Source organism: Tetranychus urticae, chromosome 2 (genome assembly GCF_039701765.1).
Source record: "Tetranychus urticae isolate SD_2017Ah chromosome 2, NJAU_TeUrti_SD_1.0, whole genome shotgun sequence".
Classification (NCBI taxonomy): Eukaryota; Metazoa; Arthropoda; class Arachnida; order Trombidiformes; family Tetranychidae; genus Tetranychus; species Tetranychus urticae.
Window position 1 is genome coordinate 16,131,682 of NC_142959.1, and position 25,119 is coordinate 16,156,800.

A 25,119-nucleotide genomic window follows, 5' to 3' on the forward strand; every position below is an offset into this window, starting at 1 on the left:
ATCGGTTTACACACATTTTAACTCATCGACTATTGACTTAAGACTTTCAATTTTTAAGTCAACATATTTATCAGTGATTAGTGGCTTTATCAAAAAACTTTCAGCCATCATCTAGTTTTCATTATTAGAATTGTTATTTTTTTGTTCTGGCTTTGCTTAGCTAATCAGCATTAGTAAATGATATTGTTATTGCTTAAAAATATATCCAAGAATATATCAGTGATCATATACTTATGGATTACAGGGTGGCGAGAAAGTTTATGAGCTTAAGGAACACCCATTCGAAACCGATTTTAATCTGTTCAAATCTAGGAACAATGTGTTCATATTAGACGCTCTTTCTATACTCATATTTATCAGCCCCTCTGCACATCAAATTTCTCGTCACCCTGTATTTGTAGAGCTGACACGGAGTTGAGAGCTGAGTAGCTCATGGATTATCATTTATAAACAATAAGATTTTAAGAGCAAAAATATTTTTTTTGAATAAAAATCACTTACGTCTAGCACTTGTTAGTAACAGTTATTTCTAGTGCAATATGATAACAAGTGGAACTCTGATCATGAATCATAGCAAAAACTTATTTTTAAGAAAGTTTTCAGGCTATATCTCGGTGAATAATTAGAATAAAAAGTTGTAAATTGAATCAGCTTTTTATCTTATAACCAGAGCTTGAGATCATTTCGTTTTTGAGTTGTTTTAGCGAAACTTAATTTACAAATCACACTCGAAAATCTTTTTTAACGGCTAGAAATACTTTTTAGTTACTGTTACTTAACTGTTAGTTACAGGCCCAACGGCTTTAAAAATGTTGTACCAACGCTTGTTCAGATACAGCATTTCTTCGTGATTTTAGTCGAGTTTTCATTAGCTTTATTCAGTTGTCATAAGATTTACAAAAGGTTGTTAATCAAGTTTTCAAAAGGATTGGTCAAAAACCTTTCTCTTGTTGGACTCACAGTTTAGAAGTCTCTTTTTGAACTAGCAATAATTAGTCAAAAATTTTCAATTCATTTTTGTATTTTTAAGATGTCTTTTTCACCTAAAAATTATTTCTAATTAAAATTACTCTCCTCCATTGCTAAACTTATTTAAACAAATTTTTTAAAATTTCAATTGTCTTCTGAATTGTGAGTCCAACAAGAGAAAGGCTTTTGACTGATTCTTTGAAAACTTGACTAAATCTTTGACAACTGGCTAAAGCTAATAAAAAAATCTTCAGTAAGCTTGCCATCTACGATTTGACCATATCTAATGAAAACTCGACTAAAAACACTCACAATGCTGTAAGATGGAATTTTTTTGTACTAACTTCAATGTACTCTATTTTTTAGTATATTATTTGATTTTATCTGAACAAACGTTGAACAATTTCATGTTGTGAATTTATTCATCTTCAATTGGATGGATAAATATGGGAAAAAGATGTTATTTATAATAAGCTTTTGTCAAATCCGTTTGTTTGTCCATCTCAGTTTAGCATTTGGATAACAAACAATTTTTCATATTTCATAAGCAATGGTCAAGCGGACACATGCAAACACAAAAGAAGCAGATGATGACGGAAGATGATGAAAGGATGAGGAAAAGGGTTGAAAGAAAAATGAAGAGTTTTTTCATTTTCTTTTAGTTGAATTTAACCGTGCTTTTGAAGCCCTTGGGTCAGAAAGATGATGAGGTCTAAAAGTGGTTATGGTCAGTGATGGAAGATGAAGATTATAATGAGGCGAAAAAGAGTAAAAAGGAAAGGAAAAGAGAGAAGGGTTAACCTTGGACCTTGCACAAGGGTATATTTGGTCATGTTGGTCAACAATTTTTACCCTTTGTTAGTCAATCTATTTTAGGCAATATCAAGTTGAGTGAAAACATAATTGCATCTTTTCCGCCTTTTCTTTCCCTTCTTCTCAACTCTTTTTTATCTTTTTATTTTTGTTCCTTTTCTCACCCGAACTGACCATCATCTTTGACAATCGGTTGCCGTAATTTGCACAAAAAAATAAAACATTGTTTTATTGCATTATAGACTTGGAATCGGCAAGTAAACAGTTATAAAACTTTAACTTAAGCTACTAATCCAAGAACAGTTTTTTCAAAATTTAATATTGAGTATCATGAATAAGTAAAAAGACCATTTTATTGCGATTTTCAATAATTCCATCTGAATTTAAAAACGATACATTATTCTGATTGAATTATCGATCTGATTTTTTAAATCAACGCTAAAAGGATGAGAAACGGTGGTCTTTTACTTGTTATTCATGATCCTCAATATTAAATTTTGTAAAGTCCCCGGCCAACTCTTGGTTAAAATTTGAAAAAACTATTCTTGGATTAGTAGCTTTACCTAAAATTTTACAATTATTTGCTCTAGTGTCCAAATGAGTCTACTGCACATTATATAGAAACAGATAGTAGGCATTGCCTACTGAGCAAGGTCTAGTTGTTAGGTAAGGTTACGAGCCTTTTCCTATAGCATTGAGTTGGTGTTCAATTGGTTGTTCAACAACAATATATAAGTTGGACCTTGTCCATTGGTCACCTATACTATTAGGTAAGTTCAATTGGTGACTGGTCATAGAAATAAAAGGTTGTGATCTGGATGTTGTTGTTGGATTCAATATTGTTGGTACCTTGACATCACTCTCAAATAGATTCATCATTGTTTCCCATATAAAGATGCGGCTCAAAGCAGGGAAAAAACTCATGAAAATGACAATAGTTTTGCATTAATAAAGTTCGTATGCAACAAGTTGAAAGCTGAATTTAGCGAGCTCAGTGGCATGCATCTTGGTGATGAACACCACAGTAGAGTCTCTCTTACAAGGGAAACCCCACGAGATGCTGCAAACCGATTTGAATGAGTCGGGTGTCATTCGATAGAGAATGATGAGTGTTTTTCTGCAAATTCAATGGTTTTTGAGATATTTGAGATAAAAAATCGGACATTTTTATTGAATCATAATTAAAAGAGAGATTAAATGTGACTTTAAGGTTAGCTCACTGGTTAAAGGTGTAAGTGTAATTATGGAGGTTTTGGGTTCAATTCTCGTTCAATTTTACATTTTTTGAATTTCTAAATTGATTGGCTTTAATTGTTTTTTGGTTTATATTTTATTAGAGCCTCAACTCATTGGAAAACCCAAATGAAAAGCCGCTGCCACCGAACGCTTCACAAGATGAACCCAATCCCTCGACTTATGAATCTTCTAAGGTGGGTTTTCGATTAGACTCAATCAAACAAGACAATTCAATTTTCTAATTTTCCTTTTATGCATTTATTTCAGAAAATCATGAACTGTTGTGAAAAATTCCATGATTTCTCTATTGTGCAAGAAATACAGATAGATTTATGGTCTTGTTAATTACCAGCAATGTTATGAAACTTATAAATATCTACTTCTTAATAAAGAATATCCATTGTAAGAAAAATTGGTTCTTAATCAGTTTTGAGGTGGATTAGAACCTATCAATCGACATTGGTTACGATGACGCTTACAATTTTTTTTGCAAAATCTTGATATAAGAATACTGTTTAAACTGAAATAAAAAATGCAAATCAGATTTTAGTTTTTTATTTACCTGTTTACTTCTCGTCCTCTTCTTGTTTACCCTTTGCCTTCCTCCTCAACCGTTTATTATCATACAGTATATTGCATCACTGAAAATAGCAAAGTAGTTATTCAAGTGAAAAAGGAATTACTTTGAGAAGAAGTAAGGTTTAACAGTTGGACTTATTGACGAGATGGCCAATGGTCGCTACTGCCTGTTGATGAGTTAACCTTCAATTGAGAATTACATACATTCAACACAGTCTTTCTTAACACTTTGCTGGTCAACATAAACATTGATCTGAAACACAATGTCTTCTTCTCTTCTTTATTCATTCTTACCTTTCATTCTCACTCTTTCCTCATCGTGGTCATCGACATTATATTCATTGTTATCTAATGTTAAACATTGTTATTTATGTACTTGACCAATCAACAATATAATATATCGACACTTTTTCACTTCATTTAACTTTCAATATCATTGATAAATTAATCAACTTTTAGGTTTTTTCCTTTGCTTTCAAAGGTCAATTCCAGTGTATGTGTGGTTTGTCTTATTTGATTTAATATTTAATATTTGATTGCATAGAGACTGCCATAGATGGTTGAGTACCAAATGAACGTCTTATCATTAAACTGATATTATTGTGATACGTTTGCACATACCCTTAGTTCATCGACTATTGACTTAAGTGTTTCAAGGAGGACGTCAGAAGTTGCCTATTTTCAGATCACTTTCAAACTGATTTTTCTTATGTATTTTTTTTATGCTTAGTTTAATTATATAAATTATTTTTTTGTCAGAGTTACTCTTCGAAAGATATATACGAAAAAATCAAAAGAATTTGAGGATAGAGGAACGTGTAGATTCATGAATAAGAGTTAGAATTGTGTTATCTAGATTTGTTTTTCATATAATTCAGTGTTCTTGATCAAATATTTGTAATAAAAAACTAGAAAAAATGGTGCAAAATACGCAAACAGTTTACAAGTTAGATGATTCGCATTTCGACATTTGTTTCAACCATGTTCCAGTTAGGGACGCACAACGATATTCATATAATAGTTATAATCAGCTATGCTGATTTCATATTTAAAATAAAAAAGACAAAAAAATGGTGCAAAATGAGTCAAAGGTGAGAAAAACTATTTCGAGTTTGTTCGGGTCGATTTCTGTCCATGTTCTGGGTAGGGACGCACCATGATATTCATATCATAGACATAATCAGCTATGCTGATTTCATATACAAAATAAAAAAGACAAAAAAATGGTGCAAAATAAGTCAAAAAAGAGTAGAGCTGTTTCGAATTTTTGTTGTGGATGTTTAACTCATTTTGCACCACTTTTTTGTCATTTTTATTTTAAATATGGAATCAGCATAGCTGATTATGTCTAAAATGTTAAAATCATGGTGCGTCCCTGCCTGGAACATGGACAGAAATTGACCCGAACAAACTCGAAATAGTTTTTCTCACCTTTGACTTATTTTGCACCATTTTTTTGTCTTTTTTATTTTGTATATGAAATCAGCATAGCTGATTATGTCTAAAATGTGAATATCGTTGTGCGTCCCTAACTGGAACATGGTTGAAACAAATGTCGAAATGCGAATCATCTAACTTGTAAACTGTTTGGGTATTTCGCATCATTTTTTCTAGTTTTTTATTACAAATATATGATCAAGAACACTGAATTATATGAAAAACAAATCTAGATAACATAATTCTAACTCCTATTCAAGAATCTTTTACGTTCCTCTATCCTTAAATTCCTTTATTTTTTTCTTGAATATCTCGCGAACGGTAACTCTGACCAAAAAATAATTTATATTATTGAACTCAGCATAAAAAAATACATAAGAAAAATTAGTTTGAAAGTGTTCTGAGTTTGGGCACTTTTCCCTATTCATTTTGACATCCTCCTTTTAAGTCAATATCTTTATCAGTGATTAATTGTTTTATCGAAAAACTTTCAAAAATCATCTAGTTTTCAGTATTTAAATCATTAATTTCTAATTAATACAGACTTGTAATAAAATGAAGGTTCAACCTTGGACCTTGCACAAGGGTATATTTGGTGATATTGGTCAAAAATGTTTAACAATGTTTCACAATGAAATAAAAACAGTATAATTCAATAAAACTGACAGTCAATCAATTGTCCAAATAATTTGAAACTCATTTAATCAGTTTTATGATGTTTTCTGGACAAAAATTCATTACAATCAATATTTTGTATGAACTACATCAGCGCCAACAGCCGAATGAATGCTAGTTGTCATTGAATTGATGAGGAAAGTTATGAAATCTAATGATATTTCTATGTAGTTTTTTAGAAATGATGACTGCAATTAAAATTGAATAAATGGCCAATTATGAAATTGTGCATCACAATCTACATGTCTATTGATTCCCTATGATCTGATCTGCGAGATGCAAAAAAATTTTGGTTTCAATTCATCGTCTGATCGAAAATCCCAATTGAACGTAAGACTGTCAGTTTTTTTGAATTATACTGTAGTTTCCAGGATTTTTATTCGGTTAAACCTTCTGTTAATGATTTAAAGATAAGATTAAAGTAATTAGAACCCAATTTTTATTGATAACAGGCCTTGGCATAGACAATGGATCTTCTCAGCTAATGGAAATTAAATTAATTGAATCGAGCGATTCACTTTTAATGGCTATTGCAAACAAAAGCCGTTAAAAGAGTCTAATTGTCGCGACTAATTGGTGTAATTGGAAACCTGTAAGCTAGTTTTAAGTGGAATAAACTTGTATTGCATTTATTAGCTTATTCACATTTGTTAGCGATTAAATTTACAGCCAATCTCATGCGAAATTTTCGGTTTGGTATTAATCTGCAAAACAAACAATGTTTAAGGTCCCAGTTGAAAGCCTTTTCCTTGACTAATTTGAGACAAAAAGGGTAAGACTGTCTTAATTCATATACAGTATAATTCAAAAACTGACAGTCAATCAATTGATCGTCACTCAGTCAGTAATTGATAAAATAATTTGAAACTTAATCAGTTTTATGATGTTTTCTGGACAAAAATTCATTACAATCAATATTTTGTATGAACTACATCAGCTCCAACAGCCGAACGAATGCTAGTTGTCATTGAATTGATGAGGAAAGTTATGAAATCTAATGATATTTCTATGTAGTTTTTTAGAAATGATGACTGCAATTAAAATTGAATAAATATGTTATAAATAACATCTTTTGTCTAGTCCGTTTGTTTGTCCATCTCAGTACAACGTTTGGATAACAAACAATTTTTCATATTTCATAAGTAATGGTCAAGCAGACACATGCAAACACAAAAGAAGCAGATGATGACGGAAGATGATGAAAGGATGAGGAAAAGGATTACCAGAAAAATCTGATTTCAACTTTTTATTTCAGTTTAAACAGTATTCTCATAGCAAGATTTTGCAAAAAAAAATTGTTGAGTAAGATGTAATTCACCGTAACTAATGTCGATTGAAAGGTTCTAGTCCACCTCAAAACTGATTAAAAACCAATTTGTCTTACAATTAATTTGTAAAAAGACTTTTTACTAAAATGCGAAACAATCAGATTTTCACGCTCTTGTCAATTAGCAGCTACAACTAATTATCAGCTACAGGCAAAATACTTTGTAATAATGAAAAATTTACCTTTATCTTAACTGTCTCTCTTAGTCTAACGCATTGAACTAAAAAATTAAGAGCCTAAGAATGCGTTAGACTAACGGGACTAAGTGAGCCCCACGACATGCCTCAAACCGATTTGAACGAGTCAGGTGTCAATCGATAGAGAATGATGAGTGTAACTATGGAGGTTTTGGGTTCAATTCTCGTTCAATTTTACATTTTTTGAATTTCTAAATTGCTTGACTTGTTTGAGTATCGATAATTAAATTTCAACTTCATTGATTTTTCCATCTCAAATTATGCAAAAATGTCTCAAAAACTGTACAAAATATGAAAGAATGGATTCACTAGAGCGATTGAATGCAACAGTTAATTAATGTTTGCTCAAAAAACACAAAACTCTTTGTTTGCAGAACGACAAACGATTTTGATGCTCAATTTTGTTCACTGTTGATGAGTTTTTAATATTGATAATGATGAAAATAGTAATACTTTATTACAATTGATGATATATAGTGATAGAGTAGCAATTTAATTATGGATTTATTATTAAGTGGTCGGAAGTGTTTTACATCATTTGACAAACAAACTTATTAATAAATGTATCTCCAGCATGAAAAGATGTTCAAGGTATCGCAGGCCAATGGATAAACGAAGCAAAAGTTCAGGGGTCCGAATAGGTCACAAAAATATAGTATTTGCTTTGACCATTCAATCTTAGTGAATGACCAATACAAATACTTTACAAAAAATTATTTATTATAATTGAGCAATATCCAAGTGTCCAGAGTCTGTTAGACAAAAAAAATGTATTAAAATGACTGGAGACTTGACCTTGTTGAAAGACATCGTAATAAATGGGATTAGAAATTCAAGAAAAGGCAAAAGATTTAAAAAATCTTAATGAAGTCAATAAAATTCTATATAAAATTATGCTTCGTCCATGCCTTTAAGATGTTCCACTTCACTTTCGTTTTCTCTGTATAACATAATCGCAATATATTCCGCTCGAGCTAGTCGAGCTTCGCGCGCCTTTTTTGCAAATATAATGTTTTTTTTTCGCTGTGAGCGATAATCACTGTCTCTAAGTTGATCTGGAACTCTGGTTCTTTTCATTATAGACGCTAAAGATACACGTGGAGGTGTGGGCAATGGAGCCCATCGGTTTGAATTCAAGTGATTTGCGGTAATGTTTTCCTTGGTCCGCTTCGTTCGAGCAGCAACTTCTTCAAGATCATCAGATTTTTTGTTTTTCTCGGGTCTGGTTGTTGATGGCGATGCGTGAGCAAATGATGTTGAAGGCATTTGATAAGAGCATGATGGTAATGATGGCATCTGGTAAGAGCTTGATGGTGAAATATGGCATAAAGATAGCATGAGAGTTGGTGGTGAAGGTGATCTATGTGCGTTGGTAAGGGTTGGTGGTGAAGGTGAATTGCTTGATGAAGGTAAATTCAATGGTGCAGCACTGTGTACAAAAGAAAGGTTAAAATGAGATTAATAACAAGTCATTTGATTTCAATTAAAATTGATACTTACACAAAGTTTCGTGGTGACTCTGGTGGGGTTGGAGCTGAAAATTTAAAACCAAAAGGAAAAGGATTCATGATGATGATAACTTAAATGATGTTAAAAGGCTCAACGCCACCGAGAATACGAGACTTGAGCTGAAAGCTGATAAAATAAGACTATATTATGGTCAGTTACAAATTGTAAAGACAATTGGAGGATCAAGTAAAGTACTCACTTCTTTTATTCCTGGCCACCCTTGCTCACTCTCATCTTCCCCCTCCTCTCCCCTCTCTCTCTGCTCAATGACCAACTCAATACACTTTTTCTTATTCTTCGTCTTTTCTCATCCTCTTCTTGTTTACCCTTTGCCTTCCTCCTCAACCGTTTATTATCATAGATTGCATTATAGCTGAAAATAGCAAAGTAGTTATTCAAGTGAAAAAGGAGTTACTTTAAGAAGCAGAAGTAAGGTTTACAGGTTTAACAGTTGGACTTATTGACGAGATGGCCAATGGTCAATACTGCCTGTTGATGAGTTAACCTTCAATTGAAACTTACATACATTCAACACTGTCTTTGTTAACCTTTTTTGGTCCAAATAAGCACAATCGCTTCTTCTCTTCTTTTTTCATTCTTACCTATTTCCAGTAGCCTCATCGTGGTCATCGCCACCATCTTTAACCTTTATTATACTTTACTGCAATAAAATAAACTCAAAGCAATTTATTATTTCCTCAGTTATTCAGATAAACATTATTCTTGACAAACTTAATGTTCATCAACATTGATTGTTACACCAAAAAGGCCAATATTTATTGTTATCTAATGTTAAACACTGTTATTTATGTACTTGACCAGCCAACAATATAATTTGGACACTTTTTCACTTCATTTAACTTTCAATATCATTGATAAATTAATCAACATTCAGGTTTTTTCCTTTGCCTTCAAAGGTCAATGCCAGTGTATATGGTTTGTCTTATAATATTTGATTGCATTTAGACTGACACACAGACTGCATATGGTTCAACACCAAATAAACATCTTATCATTATCCCGATACTATGTTAATCGGTTTGCACATACCCTTATCTATTCGACTATTGACTTAAGACTCAAGGCTTAATAAAGATGGAAGTATTGAAATCAGAATAAAATGGCCTTTTTACTTGTTGTTCACGATCTTCAATATTATTAATAAATTTTGTGAAAGTCCCCGGTCAATTCTTGGTTAAAATTTTGAAAAAAACTATTCTTGGTTTAGTAGCTTAAGTTAAAGTTTTAAACTGTTTACTTTAGTGTCCAAATGAGTCCAAACCAGTGTATTTTGCTAATGAGACCCAATCTATTAATGATTTAATGTTAAATAAGGTTTACTCCATTCGGCTGCTATTTTGCTAAACAAACGAGCCATAGGGTTAATGTGAGAGGCTGACCAACAGTAAGGTTAAGTGAAGTGTGGGTGAGAGTGATATTTATTTGTTCACATATTGAATGATATTAGTTGTCTGCTCTATAAATAGTTTAGCTGATTGGTGAATGACCAATACAAATACTGTACAATATAAAAGTGTTGATTATCATTGAGCAATGTCCAATAGTCTGGTGTCTGTAAGGCAAAACAAATGTCTAACAATAGAAAAGTAAATGGAAGTTTGAAGCTTGTTGAAAGGCATCCTAATAGATGAGATGAGGAATTGGATGAAAGGGCTAAAATTGAGTAAACCTTAATCAATTTTATACAATCAAGCTTGTCTCTCCTTCATAGATCCTTTGAGATGTTCCACTTCGCGTCTCAACATTTCGTTTTCCGTCTTTAATATGAGCACAATATGCTTGAGTCTTTCAGCCTCCTCTTTCGTGGCTTCTTCTCGAGCACGCCGAGCATCACGAGACTTTTTTGCAGCAATATTGTTTTTGTCCCTCTTCAAGCGATAAGCTTCGTCTTTAAGTTGTTCAGGAGTTTTGTTTTTTCGGCATTCGGATGTGAATGAGGGTGATGGGGAATATGATGGTAAAGATGGCGTTCGGCTTGGGGGTGAAGGTGAATAACTCATGTTGGAATATGATGAAGTTAAATCCAGTGGAACATCACTATTAACAAAGAAAGTGTTTCAAAATGAGGTTAAAACTTATACTCAAGGTATACTCAGGTTATAATCTGATTAAAAGTAAAAACTTACGCAAAGTTTAATGGTGATTCTGGTGGTGTTGGTGCTGAAACTCGAAAAAAACTCGGAAAAGTGTTCATGATGATTACTCACAGTGATGGTAAAACGCTCTACGGCAGTGATCACTATTACTAAGAGACTTGTGAGCTACAAGCTGGTAAACAAGACACAGTTATGGTCAGTTGCCAAAATGGTAATGGGCAGTTGGATGACCAAGAATAGTGTTCACTTCTTTCATTTTCAGCCTTCCTTACTCACTCTCATCTTCCATCCTCTGCATATCTTCATCCTCCTCTTCTCAATGACCAACTCAAATATATACTTTTTCTTATTCCTCTTCTTCTTTTCTCATCCTCTTCTTGTTTACCCTTTGCCTTCCTCCTCAAGCATTTATTATCATATATTGCATTATAGCTGAAAATAGCAAAAAAGTTATTCAAGTGAAAAAGTAGTTACTTTGAGAGGCAAGCAGAAATAAGGTTTACAGGTTTAACAGTTGGACTTATTGACGAGATGGCCAATGGTCAATACTGCCTGTTGATGAGTTAACCTTCCATTGAGACTTACATACATTCAACACTGTCTTTGTTAACCTTTTTTGGTCCAAATACACACTCATCGATAGGAAACACATTTGCTTCCTCTCTTCTTTTCATCTTCTTCTTTATCATCCTTACCTTTTCTACCTCATCGTGGTCATCGCCATCATCTTTAACCTCTATTATAACTATTTACTGCAATAAAATAAACTCAAAGCAATTTATTATTTCCTTAGTTATTCAGATAAACATTATTCTTGACAAACTCAATGTTCATCGACATTGATAGTTACACCAAAAAGGCCAATATTTATTGTTATCTAATGTTGAACATTGTTATTTATGTACTTGACCAATCAACAATATAATTTGGACACTTTTTCACTTCATTTAACTTTCAATATCATTGATAAATTAATCAACATTCAGGTTTTTTCCTTTACTTTCAAAGGTCACGTCGAGTGTATATGGTGTATCTTCTTTGATTTGTAATAGTAAACATCAGTGGATTCAATTTTCATTTAGAATCTTTCCTTGCTGCTCATTAATCCTTTTTGTTAAATGTTTAATTTTGTTTAATTATCTTCAACAATTAACTTAAGTCATTTCCAACTAAAACCATATTGTTGGCTAAGAAAAGAAAAGAAGGTTTAGATTTAACAAGGATAAGGACTCTCATTTTTAATGGTTAATAATTAGCTATAATTGTGTCAAGAATTTAATTTTAAAATTTCTAAAAGATTGGTAGACTGATCTATTGTTGTATTGTTCTTGTTCTCCAGCGCCAGGAACAATTGTTCTTTGCTCTGTTCCGTTTTTTTGCTCCGAAAAAATCGGAACTAGGAACAACCTAGGAACAGAGCAACCCAAATCTAGAACAGAAAAAAAAACAAAGGTGACGCAATAAAATGCTAAATGTGTGCCTAAAGTAACCCTATTTCCTAGTAAAGTAATCCTAGAGGGATTCAAGTCAAACCCTATTTTGGTCAAAATCTGTTGATAAATTAAAATTTTCACAAAAATTTGTTCTCAGTTTTAGTGTTTTGTTCCGATTTGTACTTTTCTTGTTTTTGTTCTTGTTCTCGATTTTAACTAGGAACATTTTTTGTTCTTGTTCCTTGAAAATATTGGAACAATACAACACTAGACTGATCAAAATCTAATAAAATTAATCTAAAAACCGCTGGACAATTCTGGTATCAAGACAATTATTGGTTTCATTATTTTTAACATACGATATTATTAATAACGTATACTGGCTCATCTCATCTCCTTATCTACCTATCACTTAATCACTGCATCACTCAAACATTCAAATACATTATTTTATTAACGTATTGTAAGACTTATATTACAGATTTAATATTTAATATTTGATTGCATAGAGACTGCCATAGATGGTTGAATACCAAATGAACGTCGCATCAGTAACTTGTATTATGATACTTAAATATATGAATCGCGTTTCAGTATTTTTTTACTGACTGGCAATAACTGATAGAAGCTGAAGCAGGTTACAAAAGATTTCATCTGTTTATATCAGTTTTCAAAAAATTTTTATTGATTAGTTGATTATGACAGTTCTTAGTCACACTTTTTTTTTGATCGCCAAAAAAACATATCACAACATGAAACTGTCGAAATAATTGTTATACTTTGACAATGCTTTTGAATACGGAATCTGTTTTACTCCATTCCGTAGAATGTGAATTTCTTAGTAACCTGACTTCCGAAAAAGTTGTGACTATTTTATTAAATTGTAGTTCATTCATGGCTTTCAGGATATGCTAAAATTTCTTTAGAACCCACTCAGAATGAGAACAATTTTGACTTTATATTTGATGGATAAAATATGGGAAAGAAAACTGTTATTTATAACAATCTTTTGTCCAGTCCGTTTGTTTGTCCATCTCAGTGCAGCGTTTGGATAACAAACAATTTTTCATATTTCATAAGCAATGGTCAAGCAGACACATGCAAACACAAAAGAAGCAGATGATGACGGAAGATGATGAAAGGATGAGGAAAAGGGTTTATGGAAAAAGTGAAGAGTTTTTTCATCTTCTTTTGCTTTTAAAACCTTTGGGTCAGAAAGATGATGAGGTCTAAAAGTGGTTATGGTCAGTGATGGAAGATGAAGATTATAATGAGGCGAAAAAGAGTAAAAAGGAAAGGAAAAGAGAGAGAAGGGTAACCTTGGACCTTGCACAAGGGTATATTTGGTCATATTGGTCAACATTTTTAACCCTTTGTTAGTTAATCTATTTCAGTCAATATCAAGTTGAGTGAAAATATAATTGCATCTATTGCCCTTTCTTTCTCTTCTTCTCAACTCTTTTTTATCTTTGTTTGTGTTTTAATAAAGGTATAAAGAAAGCTACAGACACAATAAACCAACTCCGTAAGGCAAGCAATGTTTCCTAAAAAGGAAAAATGTTTTTTGATCACCTAATGAAACTTTACGAACCATTTTCACTGAAAATACTCAAAGAAAAATAGCATTTCCTCCTATTTATAAACTGGTGCAGCCCAATTGAAACACGGTATAAGCATAACGGGAACATTTGATTAGTGAAAGGCTTATAACAGTGATAACAAAGTTTGCTCACCAATTATACTAACATTGAGATCAAGACTATCACATTATTTCGAGGCTCATTTCGTTGAACAAAGTTACTTATATGTTCGGTTGTCAATAGTGGTAAGTTCATTTTCTGTTGCAGTATTTTCAACGTTAAAATCAGTAAAATTTAACGATTGGTTCGAGCGTCACAATCTAGAAGAATCTGAGTGATAATTTTTCAATTATAGCCCGACAAATAATTGCAAATGTGCTTTTGCACTAAGAATCACACTATGATGCATGGTATTAAGGACAGCATGGATTTCATGAGAATCGTTGAATTTAATCCAATTTAAGTTAATTTTCTGATCTTTAGCATAAGTTAAAACACCGACAGCGACCTTTTCGGCGTTATTAGGCGATTAACCACTTTTCGATTTCAGCAAATTGTCGGTAATTTAGTTATATTTAGTGATTAAATGCCATGAAAGTGTATCTTATGAGCCTACACATGTTTACCACTGCTCTTGATCATTTTTTTTGCGTATTAGGGAAAACAAAAATGTAAGTAAGTTGTAAGTCCAACAAGAGGAGTTAAGAGTTGCGAGGATTGATCAAATTATGCGATCAGTGATCACAAGGTTAATTGCTGGTTAATCAAATTTTTCTTGTCAACTAAGCGAAACTAGTTTTTTTGGATCTTCTCTTTTACCTTTTCACTGTTGAAGGCTTTTATTGCAACTCCCTTTACTATGATACCGGGCAAGGTCTAGTTATGTTAGGTAAGGTTACGAGCCTCTGCCTATAGCATTAAGTTGTTGTTCAATTGGTTGTTGAACAACAATATAAGTTGGACCTTGTCCTTTGGTCACCTATACTATTAGGTAAGCTCAATTGGTTGACTGGGCAAAGAGATTGTGATGAATTTGGTTATCCTTATGAGTATATCAATGAAACTCGTTTCTTTGCTCGATTGTCATATTTATTTGATCGGTAAATGGTGAAAACAGTGAAATCAAAATAGCAAAGGGTAAAATAAAGAATCTGCTTGAACTGATTAGTTTTTTTCTGAAAGTTAAACACAATGCTTCAATGCAAGGGTTTTATGGTTTATTTGTGACAAAATTATCTGAAAATGAAGATGGCAAATTGTGATAACATGACGATGAATCGGTCACTTGTATTTGCTCGTGTATTTTGGTTAATCTTTACTTTTGTCATTTCATCTTCAGATAAATTTTCAGAAATGAATCTCAACACCCTTTGCAATAAATTGAATTGGCTCAATTATTTCATTGAATTTACAACTTTTTCCCTCAATTATTCCCTCCTTCAATTACGAACCGATTGAAATCCAAAGAAGTTGAACATTTTAATTTCATACAAAAAATGCGATATTTTTCGAGGTTTTGACTTTCTCTATTTTGCTTTCGATGTTTTGTCTTTCTCGGTTTTGAACCCAACCCTTAACCTGAAACAGTTTTGTCCCCAATTATACTAAAACTGAGATCAAGATTATCATTTCGAGATTCACTTCTTAGTTAGCCAGATTATAAGAGTAGCACATCGAGTAAATGTCAAACACTGTCCATTAGCAGCTCATTATTCATGATTATACTCTTAAAATAACTCAATGTTTAAAGACTTGTCATTTGCTTATCAACTTGATAATATCAAGTATTGACACGAAGTGACCAAAGAGATTAAAGTCAATCAGCTTGTGCTGACTCTTATTATCAATGACTTTTGTTTTAGTTTTAAAGGATTATATTGGATAGATTAGTGCTTTGTTGTGATGCTTAAAGTGAAACTGAAAGAGGCGAAACTGTCGTTAAAATCAAATCAATGACATTATTGAACTCACTGGTTGAACTTCTTTACCTCAATATGCAACCCTTTTGTGCGATAAAAGACTCGATTCCAGAGCTTTTATTATATCAATAAAAGTTATTTTTAGTGCATTTATGGTAATAAAATATGGAAAAAAGTTGTTATTCATAACAATCTTTTGTCAAATCCGTTTGTTTGTCCATCTCAGTGCAGCATTTGGATAACAAACAATTTTTCATATTTCATAAGCAATGGTCAAGCAGACACATGCAAACACAAAAGAAGCAGATGATGACGGAAGATGACGGAAGGATGAAGAAAGGGTTGTAAGAGAAATGAAGAGTTTTTTCATTTTCTTTTAGTTGAATTTAACCGTGCTTTTGAAGCCCTTGGGTCAGAAAGATGATGATGTCTAAAAGTGGTTATGGTCAGTGATGGAAGATGAAGATTATAATGATGCGAAAAAGAGTAAAAGGAAAGAAAAGAGAGAGAGAGAGAGAGAGAAGGGTTAACCTTGGACCTTGCACAAGGGTATATTTGGTCATGTTGGTCAACAATTTTAACTCTTTGTTAGTTAATCTATTCTAGGCAACACCAAGTTGAGTGAAAACATAATTGCATCTTTTCTCCCTTCCTTTCTCTTCTCGACTCTTTTTATCTTTTTTAGTTCCTTTTTCTCACCCGAACTGACCATAAACTTTGACAATCGGTTGGCGTAATTCGCACAAATAAAATAAAATAACATTGTTTTATAGCACTATATGCAGATAGATGTAGATAGTTGGCATTGCCTACTAACAAGGCTGTATGCAAGGTCTAGTTATGTTAGGTAAGGTTACGAGCCTCTGCCTATATCATTAAGTTGTTGTTCAATTGGTTGTTGAACAACAATATAAGTTGAACCTTGTCCTTTGGTCACCTTTACTATTAGGTAAGCTCAATTGGTTGACTGGGCAAACAATCGAAGAGTTATGATCAATTTGGTATCCTTATAATTTTTAATCGACAAGGTATGACTCTCAATGCTTTTGCACTAATCTTTCAAGATTTTACACAAAAGCGACAGTTAGATTCAACTCACATGAATAATTCAATAGTTTTTTTTGACTTTCTACTCTCGTTTTTTGAATGAATCAATCTCCACACCCTCTAACCATGTCCTTTTGTTACAGTATCATCCTTTATTGTTCTATAGAGATCGTAACAAAGGTCCAAATGTAAAAGTAAAAAGAACAACCAGCATTTTTAGGTGAAGTGCCCTCAAAGCTTACCCGATAAACATGTACCACCCTCTGTTTTACCTGATTTACCTTAATAAATGCAATTTACTGATAAAATTTCGTAGCAGAGTACGTTTGACAGAGAATTTATTGACAGAGTTTCAAATCGTTAGCAAGTCATTCCCCAGTTATTCTCAAGGTTACAGGCGGAAAGAAAGGAAAAAGGCAAATATAACTTTACTTTCTCTTCGAGTTCCCTTACTCAATCAGTTAGATATTGTGAGAAGAAGAGAAAAAAAGAAGAAAAAAATGAAGTTCTCTGAGCTTTTCAGACACACTCAAACTGAGACTCTTCTCTCTTCCCTTTGTTCACACAAACTCACTAGCGCATTCTCTTCCTCCCTCCCGCCTTTACTAGTCCCACTCAACTCACTTTCCCAATCAAACACTAACCTTCTCAATAAAATCCCTCCATCTTCCTCTCCTTCATTATCTTGATCTTTCAATTGAATAGACTATTCAGAATAGTATTTCAACGAAAATTTTTTGATGTCAGAAAATGGCGCGAGAAAGAGACTCTTTCTTAATAAATTACAAGTTGAGCCACCGATGAGTCACTGATCGCAAATTTATTTTGGCTGTCTACGATAAAGTCAATCCACATTTAAGTATGTAAGTTTCAATTGAAGGTTAACTCATCACCAGGAAATACTGACCATTGGCCATCTCCTCAATAAGTCCAACTAAACCTGTAAACCCTTACTTCTGTTTCTCTCTCAAAGTAACTCAACGCTTGAATAACTACTAACAATTTGTAAGCTATTTTCAGTACTAATGCAATCCAAACATCCATACAATATATAAAGTCAAAATATCAATTCATTAATTCATGAACAAATGACCGATTTCGAAGTCAACTTCATCAAAGATTGCCCATCAGACAAAATTTCTGATTCAGAATTTGGGTGTTTAAATGAGGATTGAATTGATCGCACACTTTTGATAAACGACAGTGAAGTTGTGGCTGCTGATGGACAAGATCGTGAAAATCTGATTGCTTCTTGTTTCTGTAGAAACTTTTAAAAAATAGTCTTTTTACAAATAATTTCAAATTGTTTTAATCAGTTTTATTGAAATCTAGCTTTGAGGTGGACCAGAAACATTCAATCTTTGTGACGGGAGAATGAATAAAAGGGTTTAAAGAGGAATAAAGAGTTTTTTCATTTTCTTTTAGTTGAATTTAACCGTTCTTTTGAAGTCTTTGGGTCAGAAAGATGATGATGTCTAAAAGTGGTTATGGTCAGTGATGGAAGATGAAGATTATGAGTGCAAAAAAGAGTAAAGGAAGAGAGAGAGAAGGGTTAACCTTGGACATTGCACAAGGGTATATTTGGTCAACAATTTTCACGATTGTGTCCATTTCTTGTCTTATTTTGCAGCTCGTGTTAGTTTCAAGTTTTATTGCGTGTTAGACTCTTGCAGCCGCTTAAGTTCATTTTTAAGCATTTCGTTCTCGGCCTGTAGCCTGATTGCGTATAGTTCCAAATGCTCGGCCTTCCAAGCTGTTTGTTCTTCACGTGCTCGTCTAGCATCTCTAGATTTTTTTGCAGCGATATTATTTTTATCCCGTTTCATTCTATATTCATCAGACGTTTTGTCGATTGTATCCGATTGTCTGTTTTTCTTAGGTGTTGGTGAAGGAGAAACTGATGGTAAAGATTCCGTTAGGCTTGGTGGCGAAGGTGATAAGCTATCGCTCGAATGCGTTGCAGCCAAATCAGATCGATAATTGACGACTTTTCTTTTACATGGAACAGATCTTTTTTTTCGTGACGCTGTTGCTGTTGATGTTGAAGGAGAAACTTCGGGAAAAGATGGAACAAAAGTCGATGTCGAAGGAAATGATGGAACGAAATTCGAAGTTGATGGAATTGATGGAACAAAGGTTGATGTCGAAGGGAATGATGGGACAAAAGACGAAGTCGAAGGAATTGATGGAACCGTGCTTGATGTCGAAGGGAATGAGATGGAGTTGGATGATGTTGCTGTTAAGTCCAGTGGCGAATCGCTGTTAACAAAAAAGAGTTAAAAAGTTAATGTTAAAACCTGTAATTTGATTCAAATGAAAAAGTTAAACTTACACAAAATTTTGGGGCGATTCTGGTGGTGTTGGTGCTGAAGCTCCTAAGTTGAAAAAATTTCCAGTGTTCATTATGTACTGAGTTTCCAGTGAACTAAAACTGATTGAAAATAAATTAAAGATGATGAGATGATTACTCAAATTGATGGTAAAACACCTTCGGTAGGATTGTGACTGAGCTAAGAGTTGGATAACCAAGACTAACAACGTCACAAGTTGTAAGTAACGTTCAGTTGTCAAAATGAACCAAGAATATGATGATTATGATCTGGATGACCAAGAATAGGTCTTTTATGTAGAGCCTCCCTTGCTCACTCTCATCCTCCCCCTGCTCGTTCTCCTCCCAATGACCAACTCAAAAATATACTTTTTCTTATTCTTCCTCTTCTTTTCTCATCCTTTTCTTGTTTACTCTTTTGCTTCCTCTTGAAGCATTTATTATCATATATTGCATTATAAAAAATTTTCCGATCGAAGGTTTTCAATGAAATCGTTACCAAAGTTCAAACTTAAATTTCATTTTGTTCATCACGATCATAGTACTCAGATTTTTCAGATAAGTAAATGATGAAATCACTATGTAGAGCTGTAGAGGGGAAACAGAAAACAGCCGCGAATTGAAAGTTGAATCTACTGCTTAATCGGTTTGGGCCCAAAACAGCCAAGTCCAAAACGGCCAAAGTCAATACAGCCAAATACAAAGCTGCTTAAATCAAATAAAACTACTTAAATGGTCAGATTTATTAGGGTATCAAAAAGTACTTTTGTTTTTTTACAACTGACTTTTGCTTCAATTTTGAATAAGTTTGACTTGAACCAATAGACTCGATAATTTTAAGGACACAAGAGCATCGATGTAGGTGCATGTAGACCATCTTTTGACGGAGTTAATTAACTATAATTAATTAGCCTATCAATATCCATAGATAAACATTATTCTTGACAAACTTAATGTTCATCAACATTTATTGTTACTTTGTTTACACCAAAAAGGCCAATATTTATTGTTATCTAATGTTAAACATTGTTATTTATGTACTTGACCAATCAACAATGTAATTTGGACACTTTTTCACTTCATTTAACTTTCAATATCATCGATAAATTAATCAACATTTAGGTTTTTTCCTTTGCTTTCAAAGGTCAATTAAGACTTCTTACACAGCGTATAATAAGAAAAGAAAGTTTCTGAGCATAATACATTTTAGTCCGTTATTTCCCATCCACTGCCTAGAAACTTAATTTGCACCCTGTATGATCACATACAGATTGACATTGTTCATTAATGCCAAACAAATGTCTTACAGCCAGAAATGGAGACTTGGAGACGAACAAAAATCAAAAAAGTGAAACATTTTCCACTTCGAATGAAACTAAACCGGACAATATTTTAGCGATATTAGCGATTCGTTTTTTTTCAGCGACAATTTTGATTTTATATTGGATGGATGAAATATGGGGAAGAAGATTGTTATTTATAACAATCTGTCCAATCCGTTTGTTTGTCCATCTCAGTGCAGCATTTGGATAACAAACAATTTTTCATATTTCATAAGTAATGGTCAAGCAGACACATGCAAACAACAAAAGAAGCAGATGATGACGGAAGATGATGAAAGGATGAGGAAAAGGGTTTATGGAAAAAGTGAAGAGTTTTTTCATTTTCTTTTAGTTGAATTTAACAGTGCTTTTGAAGCCCTTGGGTCAGAAAGATGATGATGTCTAAAAGTGGTTATGGTCAGTGATGGAAGATGAAGATTATAATGAGGCGAAAAAGAGTAAAAAGGAAAGGAAAAGAGAGAAGGGTAACCTTGGACCTTGCACAAGGGTATATTTGGTCATGTTGGTCAACAATTTTAACCCTTTGTTAGTCAATCTATTTCAGTCAATATCAAGTTGAGTGAAAACATAATTGCATCTTTTCGCCCTTTCTTTCTATTCTCAACTCTTTTTTATCTTTTTTAGTTCCTTTTTCTCACCCGAACTGACCATAAACTTTGACAATCGGTTGGCGTAATTCGTACAAATAAAATAAAATAACATTGTTTTATAGCACTATATACAGATAGATGTAGATAGTTGGCATTGCCTACTAACAAGGCTGTATGCAAGGTCTAGTTATGTTAGGTAAGGTTACGAGCCTTTGCCTATAGCATTAAGTTGTTGTTCAATTGGTTGTTGAACAGTTGGACCTTGTCCTTTGGTGACCTATACTATTTGGTAAGTTCAATTAGTTTACTGGACAAAGAGATAGAAGATTGTGATCAATCTGTTGTTGAGTTTTCATGAATTTGGCTATCCCTATGATTTTCAATCAATAAGGTATTGTCCGCAATGTTTTGGACTAATTATTTGATAAGATTTTACACAAAAGCGACAATTGGATTCAACTCACATGCATCATTTAACAGTTAAAATAAAGGTTAACTTTGTAATTATATTTTGGACAAAATCAGTTCATTTTGATAAATAACAGTGAGTTTGTTGTTCTTGTTTCTGTAGAAACTTTGAAAAATAGTCTTTTAACAAATTACAAATTAACTGTAAGAAACATTAGTTTTCATTAAATTTTGCTTTGAGGTTGACTAGAACCTTTCAATCGACATTAATTACAATGAATTATACCTTTCTCCACAATTTTTTTGCAAAATCTTGATATGAGCACACTGTTCAATCTGAAATAAGAAGTTCATTAAGAATTCGAGTCTTTTAAATGCGAATTTAATTTATCGTGCGCGTTTCCTAGTACTAATAGTGATGCAAATAGTAATATACAATAATTGATAGTATATAGTGATAGAATAGCAATTTATTTATAGATTTATAATTTAATTGTCGGAAGTGTTTTCCAGCAATTGACGAAGAAACTGGTCAATGTTCAATGGCCAGCACTTGTTCAGGATAAGTTGATTCATTAATACAATAATCTTCAAAAACCGCATAAACCTTTTCCCTCAACAGTTCAATTTGGGAAATTGATTTTAAATGTTTCGCTTCGGGATTGAAAAGTACAATTGATCGAAGACAACCTAATTCAGTCTTATCCATTTTCAGTTCCCTCATCTTGGCAACCAGTTCAGTCAATACTCTATCAAAAATAGCACCTACTCCGGCTTGATGTGCTGAATTACGATGTACCACAAGTCCAGTGGCCAAAACAATACCGTTTTAACATCCATTTACCGATGCAAGAAAATAGCGATTAAAATTTCATTTGAATCACTTTACAATGAAATTTCTTGATTTCCAAATTGAAGGTCACAAAATACAGTATTTGCTTTTGAGCATTCAATCATTAGTGAATGACCAATACAAATACTTTACAAAAAATTATTTATTATAATTGAGCAATATCCAATTGTCCAGAGTTTGTTAGACAAAAAAGTGTCTAACAATACAAAAGTGAATGGAACGTTAAAGAAAAGTTGACCTTGTTGAAAGACATCGTAATAAATGAGATAATTTTGTAAAAGGCAAAAAATTGAGGAAACCTTAATCAAGTTAATACAATTAACATTATTCTTCGTCCATGCTATAACCCTTGAGTTGTTCCACTTCGCGTCGCAACATTTCGTTTTCCGTCTTTAATATAAGTACAATACGTTCGAGTGTATCAGCTTTCACTTGTGTCTCTTCTTCTCGAGCTCGTCGAGCATCACGAGACTTTTTTGCAGCAATATTGTTTTTGTCCCGTTTCAAGCGATAAGCTTCGTCTTTGAGTTCATCTGGAACTTTGGTTCTTTTCTTTGTAGACGATACAGATGATACACATGAAGGTGTTGGCGATGGGGCCGATTGGTTTGAATCCGTTTGATTTATAATTATGTTTTTCTTGGTCCGCTTTGTTGGAGTAGCGATTTCTTCAAAATCATCAAATTTTTTGTTTTTCTTGGGGTTGGATGTTGATGGCGATGAATGACTAAATGATGTTGATGGCATTTGATAAGAGCATGATGGTAATGATGGCACCTGGTATGAGCATGATGGCAATGATAGCATAAGAGTCGGTGGTGAAGGTGAATTGCTTGATGAAGTTAAATCCAATGGTGCATCACTGTGTACAAAAGAAAGGTTAAAATGAGGTTAATAACAAGTCATTTGATTTCAATTAAAGCTTGATACTTACACAAAATGTCGTGGTGATTCTGGTGGGGTTGGAGCTGAAAATTTAAAACCAAAAGGAAAATGATTCATGATGATGATAACTTAAATGATGTTAAAAGGCTCAACGGCACCGAGAATACGAGACTTGTGAGCTAAGAGCTGATGAAACAGGACAATGTTATGGTCAGTTGCTAAAATGGTAATGACAATTGGAGGATCAAGTAAAGTACTCACTTCTTTTATTCCTGGCCACCCTTGCTCACTCTCATCTTCCCCTCCTCTCCCCTCTCTCTGCTCAATGACCAACTCAATACACTTTTTCTTATTCTTCGTCTTTTCTCATCCTCTTCTTGTTTACCCTTTGCCTTCCTCCTCAACCGTTTATTATCATAGATTGCATTATAGCTGAAAATAGCAAAGTAGTTATTCAAGTGAAAAAGGAGTTATTAGTTTGAGAAGAAGAAGTAAGGTTTACAGGTTTAACAGTTGGACTTATTGACGAGATGGCCAATGGTCAGTATTGCCTGTTGCTGAGTTAACCTTCCATTGAAACTTACATTCAACACTGTCTTTGTAAACCTTTTTTCTGGTCAACATAAACATTGATCGGAAATACAATTGCTTCTTCTCTTCTTTTTTCATTCTTACCTATTTCCAGTATCCTCATCGTGGTCATCGAAACCTCCTTTAACCTTTAATATAACGATTTACTGCAATAAAATAAACTCAAAGCAATTTATTATTTCCTCATTTGTGCAGATAAACATTACTCTTGACAAACTTAATGTTCATCAACATTTATTGTTACACCAAAAAGGCCAATATTTATTGTTATCTAATGTTAAACATTGTTATTTATGTACTTGACCAATCAACAATATAATTTGGACACTTTTTCACTTCATTTAACTTTCAATATCATTGATAAATTAATCAACTTTTAGGTTTTTTCCTTTGCTTTCAAAGGTCAATTCCAGTGTATGTATGGTTTGTCTTATTTGATTTAATATTTAATATTTGATTGCATAGAGACTGCCATAGATGGTTGAGTACCAAATGATATTATTGCAATACGTTTGCACATACCCTTAACTCATCGACTATTGACTTAAGTGTTTCAATTTTTAAGTCAATATCTTTATCAGTGATTAGTTGTTTTATCAGAAAACTTTCAAAAATTATCTATTTTGCATTATTTCAATTAGTTCTGTTTTTACACTGAGCAATCATCATTAGTAATAGTAAATAATGTTGACAATGACGATGACCGTTCGCAACTCGAAAGTCAATTTCTGGGTAACCTGATTTCCGAGAAAGCTTTGACTATTTTTGAAATTTTAGTTTATTCATATGCTGAAATTTTCTTAGAACCCACTCAGTATGAGAAAAATATTGACTTTAAATTGGATGGATGAAATATTGGGAAGAAAACTATTATTTATAACAATCTTTTGTCCAGTCCGTTTGTTTGTCCATCTCAGTGCAGCGTTTGGATAACAAACAATTTTTCATATTTCATAAGTAATGGTCAAGCAGACACATGCAAACACAAAAGAACCAGATGATGACGGAAGATGATGAAAGGATGAAGAAAGGGTTGTAAGAGAAATGAAGAGTTTTTCATTTTCTATTACTTGAGTTTAACCGTGCTTTTGAAACCTTTGGGTCAGAAAGATGATGATGTCTAAAAGTGGTTATGGTCAGTGATGGAAGATGAAGATTATAATGAGGTGAAGAAGAGTAAAAAGGAAAGGAAAGGGAAAGAGAGAGAGAGAGAAGGGTTAACCTTGGACCTTGCACAAGGATATATTTGGTCATGTTGGTCAACAATTTTAACCCTTTGTTA

The 25,119-nt window shown here is 33.0% G+C and overlaps 4 protein-coding genes across 5 annotated transcripts; all 4 read right to left on the reverse strand.

Moving 5' to 3' along the window:
• Window positions 1–7,705: 7,705 nt before the first annotated feature.
• Window positions 7,706–8,909, reverse strand: LOC107365509 (uncharacterized). Of its 2 annotated transcripts, XM_089267161.1 has the most exons (3): window positions 8,734–8,909; window positions 8,542–8,662; window positions 7,706–8,511 (listed from the first exon to the last, which is right to left on the reverse strand). In XM_089267161.1, exons 1-3 carry the CDS (start codon window positions 8,799–8,801, stop codon window positions 8,125–8,127), a joined length of 576 nt encoding a protein of 191 aa, XP_089123287.1. In that variant the 5' UTR covers window positions 8,802–8,909; the 3' UTR covers window positions 7,706–8,124. The 2 variants fall into 2 exon arrangements, with proteins under 2 accessions (XP_089123287.1, XP_015788522.1); XM_015933036.3 differs by having other exon boundaries at window positions 7,706–8,662.
• Window positions 8,910–10,153: 1,244 nt separating this feature from the next.
• LOC149093997 (uncharacterized) lies at window positions 10,154–11,188 on the reverse strand. The gene is made up of 2 exons (XM_089267162.1): window positions 10,890–11,188; window positions 10,154–10,800 (listed from the first exon to the last, which is right to left on the reverse strand). The coding sequence occupies exons 1-2, from the start codon at window positions 10,955–10,957 to the stop codon at window positions 10,452–10,454; spliced, it is 417 nt and encodes a 138-aa protein (XP_089123288.1). The 5' UTR covers window positions 10,958–11,188; the 3' UTR covers window positions 10,154–10,451.
• A 6,451-nt stretch (window positions 11,189–17,639) lies between these two features.
• Window positions 17,640–19,423, reverse strand: LOC112538576 (uncharacterized). The gene is made up of 2 exons (XM_025160257.2): window positions 19,171–19,423; window positions 17,640–19,097 (listed from the first exon to the last, which is right to left on the reverse strand). Exons 1-2 carry the CDS (start codon window positions 19,239–19,241, stop codon window positions 18,488–18,490), a joined length of 681 nt encoding a protein of 226 aa, XP_025016025.2. The 5' UTR covers window positions 19,242–19,423; the 3' UTR covers window positions 17,640–18,487.
• A 3,062-nt stretch (window positions 19,424–22,485) lies between these two features.
• Window positions 22,486–23,474, reverse strand: LOC107371853 (uncharacterized). Its single transcript, XM_025160269.2, has 2 exons — window positions 23,296–23,474; window positions 22,486–23,223 (listed from the first exon to the last, which is right to left on the reverse strand). Exons 1-2 carry the CDS (start codon window positions 23,361–23,363, stop codon window positions 22,686–22,688), a joined length of 606 nt encoding a protein of 201 aa, XP_025016037.1. The 5' UTR covers window positions 23,364–23,474; the 3' UTR covers window positions 22,486–22,685.
• Window positions 23,475–25,119: the final 1,645 nt, after the last annotated feature.